The 18,210-nt window shown below is 36.4% G+C and overlaps 1 protein-coding gene across 2 annotated transcripts in view; it reads right to left on the bottom strand.

The window, feature by feature from the left end:
• LOC131047627 (glycerol-3-phosphate dehydrogenase [NAD(+)] GPDHC1, cytosolic) overlaps positions 1–13,716 on the bottom strand; it is a 31,005-nt gene extending 17,289 nt beyond the window's left edge. Inside the window, exons 1-5 of one of the 2 annotated variants that reach the window (XM_057981405.1) lie at positions 13,150–13,716; positions 10,445–11,021; positions 9,545–9,766; positions 7,808–8,055; positions 7,537–7,676 (exon numbers count right to left, since the gene is read on the bottom strand). In XM_057981405.1, coding sequence (XP_057837388.1) covers positions 7,537–7,676; positions 7,808–8,055; positions 9,545–9,766; positions 10,445–11,021; positions 13,150–13,278 — 1,316 coding nt within the window. In that variant the 5' untranslated portion in view covers positions 13,279–13,716. Of the gene's footprint in view, positions 1–7,536; positions 7,677–7,807; positions 8,056–9,544; positions 9,767–10,444; positions 11,022–12,152; positions 12,174–13,149 lie in introns of those variants that run through there. The other variant, XM_057981406.2, reaches the window with a different exon arrangement.
• Positions 13,717–18,210: the final 4,494 nt, after the last annotated feature.

Below are 18,210 nucleotides of genomic sequence, written 5' to 3'. Positions count from 1 at the left end.
TAATCCCTTGAACTCTGATGCTCACGAAAATGGGGACATTACATGTCAGGATCATTGTAATCACTGTTATATCTAGGACTCGTGTTGAGCAATAAAACAGATTTAAAGTGTCTCTTCAATTTTAATAGCCTTATATTGATTATATAAGAGTTTTGGTTGTGTTGTTAAATCTTACTTATAAGTAGAGCAATCTTGTGTTAATTCTTGCTCTTAGAATACATTCATTTGGCTGCAAGGACAAAGTCAACATGTGTTAGATTCTTGTGTTGTTAGAATAGATTCATTTGGATGCAAGGGCAAGTCAACATTCATTTGCCTCCCTAACCTTGACTGCATCATCCTTTCTCTGACCACATGTTGTGACCTTTTCACACATCACCCCATTGCAAACGGGGACCCCCCTCTTTTCCTGCTTTCTGCGTTGGTTAGGTTAGGGTTTTGGTAGCATAGTGGGCAATTTTGAGTTTCCCATGCCCGAGTCTCTGAATTTTGATCATGCCTATTGTCGTTTAGGGTTTTTTGAAGTTATAGGATCAAGCACGTAAAGTTGAGATTTTAAATGATCCTAATTTTGTCTAAGTGTAGACCTTTTGAGCGTTAACGTGTTTTTGAACGTCCACGTCGGTGATTTTAAAGTGCTAAGGTATTTTAAGACCTTTTGGAGTTGTTTCTCGCTCCTAAGAAGTTATCCAGTTGATTTTGCACTTTACCCTGATAGGTTTCCTTTTGTTTCGCTCAAATGTTTGGTGAATTTACCCAAGTCCAAATGAGTTTTATTGAGTTTTGAAGTTTCCTAGTGATTTTGAGTGGAAAAATCATCATTTTCCGGATGAAAATCCATATTCTTCTAAGGGTTAAAAGGTCAAAATTCCACACTAGAGGTGTTTTTCCCCTCATATTCTTGACTACCCATGATTTTCCTCCACTCAAAATCTAGACTGAACATGGATTTCCCTTGGAATCCAGACATGCCCCATTTTTCCACCATTGAATATCCATACTAGGGTCGATTTTCCCCAAGATGCTTTATTTTTGACTGAGTGTTGGGATTTTATCCTGACTAGCTTCGTTTTTCCACTGGGAGTATGGATAAGGTTGCGGATGACATTTGTGATGAATCCATACCTGAATTGATTTTCCACCAAGACCTTTTGTAACAAGATTTTGTGGATTTTTATGTAGATATTCATTCCAGACCTTAGGCGATTTTCCACTGAGAGTGATTTTGATGGTTTTGTGTCCGGATGAATGTCCAGACAAGGATCGATTTTCCCCCAGAGGCATTTTTATGCTAAGTGATGAAGTTTTAATTGGAATTTTCATTCCAGACTCAAATCGATTTTCCCTTGGACCCATTTTTGTGCAAGTTGATGAAATTTTGATAGGGATTTTTATCCCTACTTGGATCAATTTTCCCTTTAAGGGGGTATTTTAATGATTTTGTTGGGATTTTTATCCCAAAGTTAAATCGATTTTCCCCCATTGCCTATTTTTTATTTAAATTTTGAAATATTTTAATAAATGAACCTCATTTAATTATTTTTTAATGAAAAGCAACCGATTATTTAAAAATAAAAAAACAATTAATAAATGATTTGCAATGAGAATTAAATGAATTTTACCTTCTAGAAGCAAATCGATTTTTGTTAGGCAAGTATAAGAACAAGTTTTTTTTATCCCACATTACTTGTGTGGTGAAAGTTGATGGTGAAAGCAAGTTTAAAAGGAGAGATCCCAGCCTTTTTTTATTACTATATTTGCCAAGTGTATGCTTGCAAAGGCGATTTTTTCCTCTAGCTGGCGAATTTGGGTAAGTGTCAAGTTGACACCATTGAGCTGCAAGTTGATTTTATTATTTTTCTTCCTCCATTCCCAACTAGGGAATTTGTTTTGGCTGCCATTTGAGTGCCATTGAAGCTCCATTTTCAGATTTTCAATTTTTTGGAGAGCGATTTTTATTTTGGAGGATTTTCACCTCCATTTTTGGTGATTCTCCACCATTTGTGGCGCCATTATTGGGAACTGCTGATAATTGTTTTCAAATATGATATTTCGCCATTGTTGAGCTTGTGCGACCTCCATTGTTGGAGGGTAATTAATTTTCAGACTTTAATTTTCATTGCCCAGCCAATTCCAACTTAAGAGATTTGCATTTGGAGGTGTTTTGTAGAGTTTTTGTGCATTTTTCAGACCGTTTCATCGCTGTTGCAGGTCTGAAAACTCCATTGTAGGCGTCTGTCCTCAGAAATCTTCATTTCCAGCCACCTTCCCACTTTGGTGATTTTGCTTGGAGCTCATTCCTTAGTTTTTTAATAATCATTTTCAGGGATTTTCACTACTTTGCAAGGTGTTAGTAAGTCTGAAGTAACTAATTTTCAGACTTGTCCTCAGAGAACTTTATTTTTACCAGCCATACTTACATTCCTGGATATGGTTGCTTTCATCATTGAGGTTGATTTTCATCAAGTTTGTGCACATTTTGGGTGATTGCAACATGTTTTTAGAGATTAATTTGTGAAGTTGCAGGTTGTCTTCAGATTTGCTGGCAACCATTATCGACTTCGGAAGGTGTCTTCAGACTTAGTTTTGTGTGAAAACACAACCTTTCACACCTTTCCTTGGTCATTGTTGATCCGGTATACTCCTTTGCACTCTAATTTGAACATAATTTTTAAGTATAAGGAGGTGTTTTCAGATTTTGGTCTGAAAATTATTGATTTTAATGAACTTGACGTAACCTTGTCACAATTTTGCATTCAATTGTTAAAATCTATTGAGAATATGAATTATTTTCCTGATTTCCATACCCAAGTTAGTCTAAATCATTAGGAAACCAGAAATTTTTTTCAGGATTATTTTCCTAAGTTCTAACTTCTAGCTTCGTACAGGTACGACATAGAAGTCTGGACTCAAGGAAAGGAGAGAACAACAAAAAATAGTTGAGACTGGATTCTATCTAGAATCCAAGATGTCATCCAGATTGAAGGAGATTACAGACATGAACATGCATTTTCTGAACATGAACCAGATGCGACAACGTATGTTCGGAATTGGAAGCCAAATTCCTTCCCCAGCCTATGTGAACATTATGAAGAGTGGCATTTATCAGGCCGCTGGATTTCCGCAATCCGTACAGTGCAGTGAGCTTATCCTGGAGTATGCATGATGTTATGATCCTTGCTCCCAAATGATCAAGACTCCTAAGGGTGCCATCATTGCCTACCTTGCTGAGGATGTGATTGCTGAGGTATTTGGAATTCCACGAGGAGCAAACATGAAAGATATAACCAAGGATGAATATGAAGACCGATATAAGAAGAAGATGGATGCGTGCAAGACCATAGTAAACAAGGAGTGGATGATCAAGCCTAGGCCTCATCATTCCAATGCTCCCAAGACACTCATGTGCACAAACTTCAAAGAGGAATATAGTGATTTAGTATTCCTGCTTAACCAAGTCATGGGGATGCCGCAGGGTGCAATATTCAATGGATGGATGTTCTATTTCATCCAGGATTGTCTAAAAGGAACATTGACAAATTGGTCTAGAATCATAAGTGACAATCTGGACTTTCAACTGAGGAATGTGGAGCGGTCCAGGTCATTCGCCATGACTTCCTATTTGGTGTACCTGCTTGCACGATTTGTTACTTACAAGGGATTGATATGCAGAGGTGAAGTCAGGAATGGACAAGGACAATTCAGAAGTTATGAGTGTCATCCACAGCTGAACATGTATCAAATTGAAAATTATAAGAGTGAATGATGTATTCACAATGTACATAATGCGAATGTTGCAAGGTAGAGTCCACAGAAGGTTGTCCAAGGAGGCAACGAAGCTGATAAAGAAATATGGATCGTGGTATATACAGTTTCCCACTTTCACATACCTTAGGATTCATGGATTTCAATCCGAACTCTACACGCTTCCTAGGTATCCTTCTGACAGAGTGATCTTGTTGGAAGTGGTGAGACAGCTTCTGGAGTTTGATTCAATCCAGAAGGAAAAGCATAGAACGGGCATGTCATTTCCTATTTCAGTTGGGAAGACATTGGAGGTTTGTTAGTCCGCCTTAGGAGCTTGCATTCTATCGATTTGCAACATACAAGAAAAGAGAAAGATTTGATCTAGATAAGAAAGTTGGAAGGATCAAAGGAGAAAAGTTCATCTACAAGGTAGACATAGAAGATTATTGGGCCAACCTGATGGACAAGCAGGCAATAAAGAGACAAATGTGGTCCAGAATATCAGTGGGTTTCATGAGGAAGTGTGGACTTTTTCTCATTCCTGACCAAGTGTTAGATGACAGGGATCATACACATCCACAATATGAAAATGAAATGAAGGTGGTGATTCTATTGCCTAATTGGTCAAAATCAAAAGAAATAGATTTGAATGTATTGATGAGAGAGGTCTTAAGTTTCTCCCGAGCATGGGTGGATATTCAGATGAACAAGTTAGTTGATGTGGGTGTCACCTTCACTTATGAAAAGATGAAACAAAAGGAATCCGCTTCCGAAGATGATCAAAGGACTATCAATGATATCAGGATTCATGTGGATGAGGAGAGTCAAGCTCCTAAGAGAAGGAAGGACACACCAGGAGAAGTCAAGGCTAGAGGGAAGAAGATTGAGGAGGTCAAGAAGAAGAAACAAAAGACTACTATTCCTTCACCTATCATTCCTTCACCACCACTCAGTGTGTCATCAATTAAGGAAGTTGAAATGCCAGAACAGAGCAGGGAGTTTGAGCAATGTTCTAACATAGTGATATTACCAGAGAATATTCAAGACTTACATGCCACAACGACATCTGCTCCACCTAATGAGGATGATGATCACTCGGGATCCCCTACTGTCCTTTTGGAGGTTAGTTTGGGAAAGAATGTACGTGATTTGACTAGGAATAATCTTGATGATGATGATGATGCTATCTCGGCATTGAGAGAGCTTGATTGAGATATGTGTCTCAATGAAGGTATGGAGATGGCCGATAATCCTGATTGGCTGATGAAGAGTATGGAAAAAAGTAAGAAAATGATAAAGGCACAGCTTATTGATGACATTGATGACTACTTAGCTAGGAGCAATAAGGAGAAAGAGCCTAAGAGAGCTGAGATTTTGTCACGCATAGCTAGAGATGAGACAGAAATGTGGATTGCGCAGGTGGTTGTTCCCATCGCAGGTGTGATGGCAAACATTGCTATTCCCATGGATTTCCAGATCACTTCAGCTGCCTTTGGCCAAACTACAAGAAAGTAGGAATTTCAGGAGGTTGGTGATAACCTTAGGGCAATCAGTGCGAGATCGGATAGAAAGATTGAAGAAAAGGAGTACAAAGAAGAGAATATCAAACTTAGAGAGTACATTGCAGGGATAAGGCATGAGAATCCCACCCTTATTTCCCCTATTGCAATTGATCGTGGACTAAATTCACATTATGAGGCAGCGAGAGATACACTCTTGGAGGTGGAGAGATGGATTGAGAATACAAAGAGACAAGCGGATGATTTCCTTACTCAATTTGTCCAAGCATTTGACAGGACAACAGGGCTCATGTTCAGAATACAGTATTTTGGAGGAGTTTGGGAAGAATTCAGACCTATTCAGGAGAAGACTATTCCACACCTCAAAGCTTTGAAAAAGATTCCTAAGTCCACATTGGTTAGGGAGAATGTTGTACACAGTGAGATAGATACGATTTCCATGGCTGGTATTGTTCATTGGCCATGAAGAAATCAACTTATGAGAGCGCACAACTGAGTTGCATAGAGATGGAAGGATCAATTCGTGATATTCAGTTGAAGATTTTTGCCTCAATTGAGGAGTTATTGGGGGTTGATGTCAGTGAGGCTAGTGGTTTACACTTAGCAGAATTAAGAGGCAAAATGAAATTCATGTCTTTCAATCAGTTGTACTCTTTGAAGAAGAGTCAAATAGATGATTTGGTCTCTTTGTTGATTCATGTCCATAGTTCGCAGAAGCTCATGCCAGATTGGGAGAACACTTTGGATGCTTGCTCGGATGCGTTGGACGTGATTGATTTACAGCAGGATACCTTACCCAGCATTTCCATGGAGTTAGATTCTGTATTGGCTAGATTCTTGGAGTATGCTAGGGGAGAGAGAGAGATGCGGGGAGGAATCTTCTAGAAGATTCCCTATTTGATGACTAGGTATCTTTCTATTGAGCCATATGTTGGTGGCTCCATTTTTTATGTAAATCCTAATTAGGGCAATTCTAGGGTTTTGTTGGCATAATCTTTGCCCTTGATTTAGTTTTAATCTTGGCCATCCATTTTGTATGAGACTCTACATACCTCATTGTCTCTCATTTGTAAGAGAGTTTTTGTAGAATTGTTGGTATATGCTGCAGCTATTTGAATATAAATCATTGTTCGACTTGTGTGATTTTGTTTTTCAAATGTTGTTTTGCATTCAAGGTTCTCAATTCCTCCAAGTTAAATTGGAATTTGCTTTTATGTTTGTTAGATTGAGTGAAAGATTTGTTGAATATATTTGTGTAGAATCCTTAATCCATACCACTGGCCTCTTGTTGATTGTAAGTGTGTCATGCGTGGTCAACTGGAAATTTATGCAAGCTTAACTTCAATTATTATGCATCCATTGATATGCATCAACTTGGGTGGTGTCAATGTTTGATGGTGATAATTTGAAAATCTATAAGTATACCTTAGATGATTGCACTAAGCTCGTGTCAAAATCTGTTCGACTTGATGGTGAGACCCTGCCTAGTTTGATTCCACTAAATTTGTTCATCATTTCCTCCATTCCTAGGCTTAGAATAGATTTCCTAAACCCTATTCCCTTTTGCCATTTTTTTAGTAAGTCCACTTAGAATTAAGCCCAGAACTGCATTGCCATATCCTAAGTTATCAGCACACTCATTCCATATCCATGATCTATGAAGTTAATTCGAACATTTGTGTAAGTCCCCAAGTGAAAACAGCAATTCAGATCGACCATTGAGTTACCCACTCATCAAGACCTGACATGTAGAAACCTTGGAATCATTTTAGTTGATCTTACCCTTAGCATCTGAAGTGATTTTGTTCAGGAGAGGATAAAGTGCTTTGGTATTTTATTTTGAATGTTATGTGCCTAAAACACACATCAACACCACACCAAAGATTTTAGGCATAGTTGCTATCCTGCACCCAACCATACACACTGTTTCCCTGCTCAAATTTATGCTGAAATTCAGTATCTAATTTTCCCTAGTTGGAAAGAATTTTTTCAGTGAAGAAAGAAAAGGAACATTTTATTTGCTCAATGGTTAATCTGCAATGAGATCAAGATGTTTAATATTCACAGCATGCTCTTCCAAGAAAACTAGCTAAGGAAAAAAAGATTTAAACATCATGAAATATGGAGAGAATTCTAGTTCTAAAAACATGCCTAAATCGGCTCATTGATCTTATAAGACAATTCAAAACTTTTGCTTTGCCTTCTTTCCTGGCTGCATATCTCTTTCAAATGCCATTTTTTTAATTCATATGCAAGGAGCAAAGCTTACCTTGAAATCAATATACTGTAGAGTGTCTTCAAAATGGGGCACAACTCCACAGGAGCTACAGGTTTGTCTCCATCAGGGAGCATGAAACTTAAGCTCGGTTGACGAAGCAACTCATAAAATGCCCCTACAGCTGAAACACCCTGTAAAGATTCAAAACACAGGAGTTTTAATTCAACACACACAACAGGCAACAAACCTTGAGATGAATTATCTAACATAAAAACAGTGTACATTATGTGGGATACCACTAGCAAAACCATAATATCATTACCTGAATCATTCCCTTGCCTTTAATGCTGTCACCCATATCTGGCCTCAATTCCCCTTTAGCTAACATCTGCCCATACCATGCATTACGTCCCTTCAACAATGTAACATATGTATCAGCCAGCAAAGGGCCAGCCAATTTTTCTGGTTGTTCGGAAAGCAGATGAGTTATAAATATCATTTCTGAAGTGCAATGGGCAAAATAGACTGATTTACTAGTTGCACTTTCATTAGTCAAAGCTGCAACCATGCCTGCCATAAAAAGAAAAAAAACCACAAATCAAAATTCTACCATACCTCAGATGTAGCATTATAACTCACCTACTTCTAAACTATATAGAAAGTAAATAATTTTTTCAGCTTGAATGTTACACCACCAAACCATAAGTAGTGTGAAAACACCCTTAACAATTGTTTAGGCATTGAGGTAAAGTGATACTAACTCCACAGTCAAGTCAAAATTAAGAAATCAAATATAAAATAGTCTTGAATAATATTTTAAATGTAAAGACCCCTCAGATTTGTTAATAATTTCTTTAATATGCTGGCTAGAAAAGGGAATGGTAAATTATGATAAAAGACAAAAAAATGTAAATATCCATCAGATTAGGAATAAAAGCAAGTATTAAGGAAATGAAAATCTTAAGAATAGGAACGATGTCAAAAGACTATTTGGAAATTGTCCATCAGACACTGGTGTAGCACTACAATGAACCTACATTCAAAACATGCTGCCATCATATGTAATCCATAAAAATGGAATTATGCACCTGCTCCTCAAAAGTGGGTTTTTCAAGAAAAAGAAAAAGAAAATCTTCAGAAATCATAAGCATTTTATAATTTATTAATAAGATTAAAACTGAACATAGAATAATATATAATGTTCCATCCAGAAAAACAGAGGAAAAAGAAAGATTTATACTTTTTGGCAAAGCAGATTAGCTTTTAGCCAGTTTTCTGATGACAACAAGGCTTTAAAATAGCATTATATATTCTTCTCTTGGGCCTTTCCATATTTTAGAGGTCTGAACTCTGAAGTAATGACCTAGGGCCTCAATATTTAAAAAGTATTATGTTTTTCTAAAACAAGAAATTTATTCTCCTTTACACAGTACACAATATCAGATGGGTGTGCGCCTTCCTTACAAGCATTCCAGTGATGCCTGGCTTAGAAAAGTCGGTGTCTGTTTGACTTTGTAAAACATGCAAAAGAAGTAACTCAAACAAAGTGTCTTTTCTACTATACATAAAATTTATTTAGAAATTTCATAACCAACAGATGTAACACTTAAAAACTAGCAGGTCTATGTGAGTATTTCCTAATTTATAATGTCCAAATCTGAGATTCGGGACTTTTCCAGTATCCAAACGGAATTTATTCTAGACCCAGCAATGCAAGTCACATTTGCTGATTGGCACATAACAATGGCCAGCCCGTTAATCATAGACATTAAATTCTCCTTGTGACTACTTCCCTTGACATTTGAGGGGCTAAGACATGTTTATGTTTGCATGCAACATTTGCATATTGAGAAACGGCACCAAAAAGACAACTAAATATTATGATGCCTTCACAGTTATTTACTTAACTTTTAATGGTAAATTTAACATTGGTAATCCTGAGAAAACAAATATTTGCTGCATCATTTTCACACAACAAAAGGTCACTATGTTTGCAACTTTGTTACCAATCACAACCAAATTCACTTCCAGAGAAATAATTAGAAATAAGAAAACTCACCAGCACCAATGGCATAGACATTCTTCAAACCACCCATAACCTCATGGGTAACAAGATCATTGTTATCCCATACAATAAAATGAGGCTGTCGTAGGAACTCTGCTAAAGCTTTTCTCCATTTGTCGGATCCGCATATTCGAGCATTGGCATATTCCTTGTTGTATATTTCTGATGCTATATTCGGTCCTCCCAAATAAAGTATGTTCTCAATCGGTACTCCAGCTGTCAGGTTAAAAGTCCTCAAGGAGATAAAAGTAAGTACAAAGTTCACATAAAAACAAAATTCAAATGTAAATCATCTAGCAAATGAACATAGCTCCAAGATCAAGAAAAACCGAGAAAGTATAGCGCAAACTTTTATTTTAACTGTAGAAAGAACAAGAAATCCTAGGAAATCTGCCTCACTTTTTATAGATGAGTTTTGTTTGGAAAATTCACCCAGTTTTTATATCAAAATACATAAAATCTCAGAGAAATCAGAAAAGCAATTTAAATAATCATCAAACTTAAAATACTAACAGCTGGGTATTAAATAAGATATAGCCTCAGGCTGATGTAATTAAGGTTGTTTATTGTATTTCTTAGAGCTATAACTGGAGGTTTTCTTCCCGGCTCTTTCCTGCCAGTACGCTCCCCTGAACCGGGTTTTTATATTAATACTTTTATTAATTAATATAATATTATAGTGGCTTGCCACTTTTGCCAACAAACGAAAAAAAAAAAGATTTCCTGGGATTTCTAAATTTGAAAATAAGTGTGGATGCTGATAGATGAACAGAAATTGCAAGGATAGAAAACTCATTTAAATTTAACAAAAAAGAAGAAGAGAAAAGCTCAGAATTATGTAAAATTTCAAAAAGAGGCAGTACACTAAGATTTGGAAAAATAAAGATTGCTTACTGGCACGATGAATCATCTGAGTAGGAGTAATAATGTGTGGAACTGGAGTCAAAGCTGCTTCAACCCCCTTAGCAAGTGAAATTATAATAGGCATGGTCCTCCTTTCCTTCCAATACCTGCTAATTTCCTCAAAAACTTCTCTTGTCTCAGTTGAAGGAAGTCCATTTATTACAATGTCCGCATCCCAGACAGCCTCCTGTAAATTTGTGACAACCTTGAGTGGACAGAGTGGCGTATCAATCATGTTCAGACAAAATCCATCCTTCAGTATCTCGTCGGCATACAAAACACGGTCACCAAGCCTGGCTTCGACATATTTGAGGTATGCACAACGCCTAATGAGGCGCCGTAGGACATCTTCCCGAGAGTTAATTACCTCAAACAAGTGCTCTGCTGTGGCTCGATCCACTGTCCGCCCAGCCCTCCGCCATATCCTGACCTGCACTTTGTCACGGAAGCAGCCATATGCATCATTCAAGAGGGCTGCGAACACACTGCCCCATGCACCGGCACCAACTCCAACAATCTTCAGCACATCACCAGAAGATTTTCCCAGCAAGCGACGGAACTCCTCCACCTGTAATTAGTTCAATGAGAATAGATATTATGCGCGTTACACAGATCCTTGCAGGCAGAGCCTAGACTATCGTACAAATAATCTAAACAATCAAGTTCAACAAAGCACCAGGCAGGTAAGTGCATAATTCCCTCGCATTTAGGATTTAACAAAAAAAAGATTTCCTTTTAAATCATCCACTATATTCCTTCACGTTTAATGAAAAACATTTCCTTTTAGTTTTAGAGTGTCCACTATATAATGTTTCAGCTACAATTACACTATATACTTGCTGTCATAACCTACAGTTAAACAATAAAAGTCACCACATAGCCAGGTAGCAAAAGGTCGACCTCCACTAATAATGGAAAATATATCCTTTTAAAAATATCTGCTATAAAATATAATTGACCACAATCACACGTGTGGTCATAACCTAACAATCAATCTTGCAAAGTCACTAGGCAACAATGGGTGGAGCATCTCCACCTGTGATGAAAAAAAAACTTAAACTCAGTACATCACCAGGCAAAATTCCTGGTAAATGACAGAGCTCCTCCATTTACAATTCAATTAATTTCTTTTAAACTGTCCATTACGTAATAATATTAAGCACAATTACTCAGACCTCGACAGTCATACACTAGCCAATCAGAAAACTACCCTAGATAATCAAACTCAGTACATCGGCAGGCAACTTTTCTCCATTTAGATTTTTATATATAAAAAATCTGTCTTTTGAATATGTCCAATGTCCATTATGTAATGATATTAACCAGCATAAATAATTATTCGCAGTCACAACCTCACCAATCCAACAACTAATCTAGACTATCAAATTCAATAAGTCACTAAGGCAATTTTCTTGGCAAAGTGCAAAGCTGCTTCACCCAAAATGTAGACTCTTTACTGTTAAAACTGCCCACTATATAAAAAATTCACGAACAACTACACATATTTACGGTCATTAGTTCATAACCCATAAAATCAAACCCCTAACATCACCTAGCCATCTTTGTGGCAAAGGACAGTGCTTCTCCACCAATGATGCATAATATTTCTTTTAAACACTGCTATACAATGATATTAGGCACAATTACACATACGTGCAAACATTTGCAGATAAACCTGCTATATGTAGCCTTAAATCACCTTTCTACCTATAACGGAACGCAGATCCTTTATAAACTATAAGTTTCATCTGTCCGGTGATGGTACGCGCAATCATCCAGATATATCCACTAATAAAGTATACAATAAAGCAAATAAATTAAACAACGAAACTCAGTAGATCGCCTAGGCAATTTTCCTGGCGAAACAGAGCTCCTCCACCTATAATGCACTTCAATAACGATATCAAGCATAATTACAAAATAAAAAAGATAACCTAGAATATCAAACTCGGATTACGGCCACACATAGCCTTTGCCGGCTAACTGGGAAGAGTCTCCACCAATGATGAAACGCGCTTCCTTTTACGACTGCGGGTAAACGAATATTATATACATAATTACCAGGCATTCACAGAATTAACCTAGATCATGTGCCTTAAATCGTTCCACTTGGCACAGGTACGCAAATATTTTCTGAGCTACACATAAATTTTTCAAATTTTAAAAACGTAGTTTTCAAATTACAAATATCTTTTTTCTGATTACACGCGTTTTTTTCCCAAATTACACAGCTATTTCAAAATTTTCATTTTCAGGATATTTACAGTTTTCATACGTTACACAAAGGCGTTACAAAACATTCTCAGACTAGACGCCTTTAGAAACAAGAAAATCACTAAACAGAATGCCTATATAGATAACAAGTGCGGATGAACTCAAGCAATAAACCAAAAAACTTCCAGGGAAAAAAAGATTCAAGTTCAAATCCCTAAGCCACGTGTTAAGTATTAAATAAAGTAAATTACGTGTAACTTTGAGTAGCTTAAGATACGCCTCAATGAAAAAAGCCAGTAAATTACAGTTTCTGATGCAAAACGCATCACAAGGCAAAGCGAAAACCCTCTGTTACTTCTACACTACAAATTCCCTTCGGTCGCAACATCAAAGACAAAAAAGTAGGATCCCGCGGTAAAAATCATTGTCTTTCTTAAATGATTGAAAAATAAAACAACTACAGATCGATTTTGCCTCGTTACCTTTTCTTCTGCAGCACTGGCCTTGGCGTGCCCTGCTTCGCCATTGCTGTCCACCGTCGCTCCATTCGGAGAAGAATTATAAGAGTACAGGCCATTTGTGTGCCCATTCGCTTCCAATTCGCTCGCCATTCTAGTATTTCAGAATTTATGCGATTTAAAACCGCGAACTGTTGAAAGCTTCCAGGGGTTTCGGGCTGCGAGCAGACAAACGGGAAAGCTCTGCCTCTGAACTTTGGCAGTTTCGTGTTCATGCACTGGGCCTCTCTTCTCTTCCTTTGTAGAGAGAGAGTATTGACAGAGAGAAAAAAACAAATAGAAAGTGCACTTAATTCCTCACCAACCTCAACTGCACTTTAAATGGTGTCTAGACGTTGCGTGGCAATTTTAAAGCAAATGGCGGATGTCCCGAAGAATACAATTCCAATTTCCTTATTAATTTCCTACGAAATTCATTCACTATTCTTCTTTGATTCGACCGCTGAGTTTTGTCTAAATTTACTTTTTTTTTCTTGTAAATTGCTCCGTGTAATGGTAGGCCTTCTCTCTTAACCCGCTTTAAAGATCTAGTCCTTGTGTTTTCGGGTCGACAAGGAAATACAATTAAACAGCACATGACCATCATTATGTTATGAATTTATGCGGGACGGGTGGCAAAAGACAAAAAAGTATTTGTTTGTCTCAATCTGGACATCTTTTGAGAATGGAGGAGATTTGCGTGTCGACTTGGTGTGGACGGTTGAGTAGATGGCTAGTCAGGTGGAATAGAAATAGAATACCAGATATTTAACGAAAAAAGATTATGGAATTTGTTTTCTTTTAAGCTTTTTGTATTGTTATTTCATGGAACTTTTTTATTTTCTCAAAATCTTTTAATAAATAAAGTCTCCAAAATCTCATTCTTTTTTTCAATCTTTAATAATTAATGTCTCATTCTATTATATAGTTATTTTATTTTCTATAATATATTGTTTTGTATGTGTGGTTTTTTAGTTGTTTTTATAGGTAAAGGTAGGTTCTTATGTGTGCATTATGAAATCTTTAAGAATTAATGTTTTACATTATTATATGGTCATTGTAATGTAATGTTTTTTAATGCATAATCTTAAAAATCTTTTATTGTTTTAGAGACTAATGTAAGTGTTGGGCTTTTTTCAGTTTTCGTAGATTATGTAATGTGAATTATCAAATGGGAATAGTAAAGTTTGTGGAATTTCTTGATGTTTTTGGGCAATAAATAAGATTTTTGTTTTTTTAACTTGTACAATAGATTTTTAGGTAAATAGAATGATAAAAAAAATATTATTAAAAAAATGTTTGTGGTTAATTAGTTTTTGAATCAAATGAAAAAACATTATCTGCATATTGTCCATTCTTTCTATTGACAATCATGCAACTTAAATTTTGCTTGATATATTAGTCATAACTACTTATTTTTTATGATATTGCTATCATGATTCAATTGTGTAGTTTTTTAGTCAAACTCATTGGCCCATGTTTCATGAATAGTGGTTCACAAGAAACCATCTCTCATGAGAATGAATAGTACACTTAGCATTCATAGTGGTTCACAAGAAACTATGTCTCATGTGAACCACTATGAGTGCTAAGTGTACTATTCATTATAATGAGAGATGGTTTCTTGTGAACCACTACTCATGAAACATGGGCCAATGAGTTTGACTTGAAAACTACACAGTTGCTACGAATGTTGTGTAATATTTATTCTCATGAGAGATGACTTCTTGTGAACCACTACTTATGAAACATGGACCGATGAGTTTGACTCGAAAACTACATAGTTGAATCCTAATAGCAATGTCATAATTTGACTTGCTATGGAAAATATCTCCTACTTATCTATTTGGTTTTTACAAATTACTAATAGAATATATATTGGTTTCACTGTGTTGGATCTTAAAATTGGATTGTTTTTTTCAAAAAAAATTAGCTTGTTTAGTTGCATGTTTAAAAGTGTGACAATGCTTAGTAATTAAAAACTGTAAGACTTACCAATAAAAAAAACTATAAGACTTGCAAACCAAAATAGATTGTAGTAGAAATTGATGGAATGTTAGACGTCTATAAATGTATTGTGGTCTTATTCATTCTTGTTTCTTTTATAAGTGTCGATAGAATATTTGTATTGACAAATATTAGAGTGGAGGACAAGAAGGCATGTGGTGAGAATATCTTACAGTCATGGCACGAAGTAGGTTAATTTGTAAACTAGAAGGGAGACTAAAACGTTGTGAGAATGGAGGTTAGCATAAACCAATAGGAAATCATGTTAGTAACAAGCTTTCAACCATAAGCAAAACACGAAGACAAATCCATCTAAAGCATTATCAATGAAGATTAAGACAAGAAGCTAATTAGGAAATAAACAAAACGAAACATGAATTCTACTCCCTCATGATGCTCCCTATGTCGTGGCTCTTTTGTCCTCCTCTCCAAGATCCTACTGCTATGTGAAATATGCCCTCAGCTTGAGCACTAGCACAATGGATGTCAAATGGAGGATGGGAGATGGTTGATTATGTGAAGTGTTGAATGCTTGAAGATGTGAATGGAGTATTAATGTTAAATAGTAATTCCAACTAGTGGAAGAGCTAAAACATAATACAAATCCGTCCTACAAAGCCTTCAAAATCTAAGCAAAGTAACAATGCATGGATAACTCTTGTGTGTGTGTCCTCAACAATGAAGGAATGAGCTCTATTTATAGGAAAAATGGGCAAATGAAGGTTTGTGATTGAATTGATTGAGGAAGGGTTAGGATTGCTTGAGGAAGTGTTGATCCTCAATCCATGTGTTCTCCATCAAGCCAATCACATGTTGACAAGTGTCAACAAGGGAAGGCTTGAGAGGATGTAATGCCCACCAAAATACCCTAGAGAAAATAACTAATCTAACTAACAAATAGAGATTTTTTTTCAAAACATCTACTAATACAACAAAATATGCTACAATTACCCATATGCATTAATCATAGCATTACCTAAACACGTAAACATCTTGAACATAATCATATTCTTAACAACATAATACGCAAACGAAATAGCAATACAACAACTATCCATCCCTAGGGTATCTCAACACCATTACTTGACTAACAATAATGTACGTAAACACGTCCATAATCATGATACCATTAACATCCATCTCAATTAGTTCTTAATCAATTACTTCCTTCCTAACATGGGAATGCAAATCCTACATATCCCCATTAACTCTTGGATTCATTTTAAGACACCAAATCAAATGTTCCTAATTCCCTCTTTAAAAACCATCTAGCATGATAATTCACATAAACATCATTTAATGCAAAACTAGTTCATTTTCCTTTAAGAATACCATGTGATTTACAACTACTCATTCATATTAACACTCTAAGATAACCAACATTAAGGAGTAATTACTTCCACTCATAAACATACATAAATCATTAAACATTCTCACTACTATCCGTAGATACACACAAGATGGTCCATTCACATTACTTAACCAATTAATTCCTTTTCAATCTAGAATTACATACATAGGGAATATCCAATTACTACAAGGTTTGCTAGAATGATTACAATAGCATAACCATTACAATACAACATAATCTCAACCCACTACAAAACCTATTACATATGATCTCAAGATAAAGATGTGTAGCTTCTTTTACAATTTACATCTTCCTAATGATACAAATACTTGATTACAATCTCAAATATATAAAATAAGCTCCAAGAATCTATCCATACAAAGAGAAGGTATAAGACCACATCCACACACGCCAACATCCAATGAAGAACATCCCAATGGAAGAAGGCATCAAACCACCCGACCATGTGGAACCATAAGGAACCACCCCCCGTGCTAGGAGATGACAAAAGGTTCCAACTAACACTCTAGACCTAGGCTGACACTAACAACTGAGGGACTCAACACAACATCCACAAAAGAAAGACAATCAAATAGCAATAAACCAAATCACATTATGATGCTAAATCAAAAGAAAAAAACTCCCAGAGGCATACCAACAATCAAGGCATAAGGATCATGGACACATGTAGGGAAAGAGTGTCATCACATGCTATTCTCACATAGAAGGGGCCAAGCCACACCCTGATAGACATGTGGAACTATCTCAACCTTGGAGACAATCAAGGGATTTTAGTTTACCGTCTCCACAGTCTTCCCAAACTCATCTCGAGTCTCAACTCAAGGGCCATGAGGTGGGGCCACAAATCAATTTCATTATCTTGATTAGGTGAATCCTAATTACCCATCCCACTAATTAATTATTATGGTTATTACTAGAAAATTAATCGAAAACTCTCCATGTAGTTTCGTGATAGGTATAGACCCTAAGCATCCTTACAAGGAACCTCTTAGAAGTCTATTGCTCATGACCCTGGTCCTACACATGCAAGAGCCCACTCTCCCTAACCATGGACCAAGGCCTTAGGGTGAAACATAACAATAACAACATCACAAGGAGGCTCATACATATAATCCACCAATAACAACATCGTACTGATACAAATCTGAAGCATAACAAGGACCATAAAGCCAACATGCAACTCAAGAGCCTTAACCACCAAAAGCACAACAATGAGAAAGAGTAGGGCATACAATAATTTACTCAATAATATACATATACAATCCTCAATAGTGAGGCATAATCATCCTACTGGAGCTCACATAAAATCAACCTCAACAACAAGGCATTCTTCTTCTTCTTGGAGTTGTAACTACATCTATGCACAACTCTCAACATCAAGGCATTATCCATCTTGTCAGAACCAAAATAATAAAATAATGATCATAAATGAATCACAAACATCTCAGATAAACTCAAGACATTCACCAATAAGCCTCTGGTACAAGCCAAAATCCAAAAATTGATTTCAAAAGGACTAAAACTATCAAATTGGCAAAACAGGGCAGATTGGCGCATCCATGGAGCAGTTTAGCACATCCATGGTGCAGTTTAGAGCATCCAAGGTGCAGAATAGCGCATCCATGCCATTCTATAGCACATTGATGCCATCTTGTAGAGCATCCATG

Source organism: Cryptomeria japonica, chromosome 10 (genome assembly GCF_030272615.1).
Source record: "Cryptomeria japonica chromosome 10, Sugi_1.0, whole genome shotgun sequence".
Taxonomy (NCBI): domain Eukaryota; kingdom Viridiplantae; phylum Streptophyta; class Pinopsida; order Cupressales; family Cupressaceae; genus Cryptomeria; species Cryptomeria japonica.
This window is presented reverse-complemented; position numbering and strand designations above follow the sequence as displayed.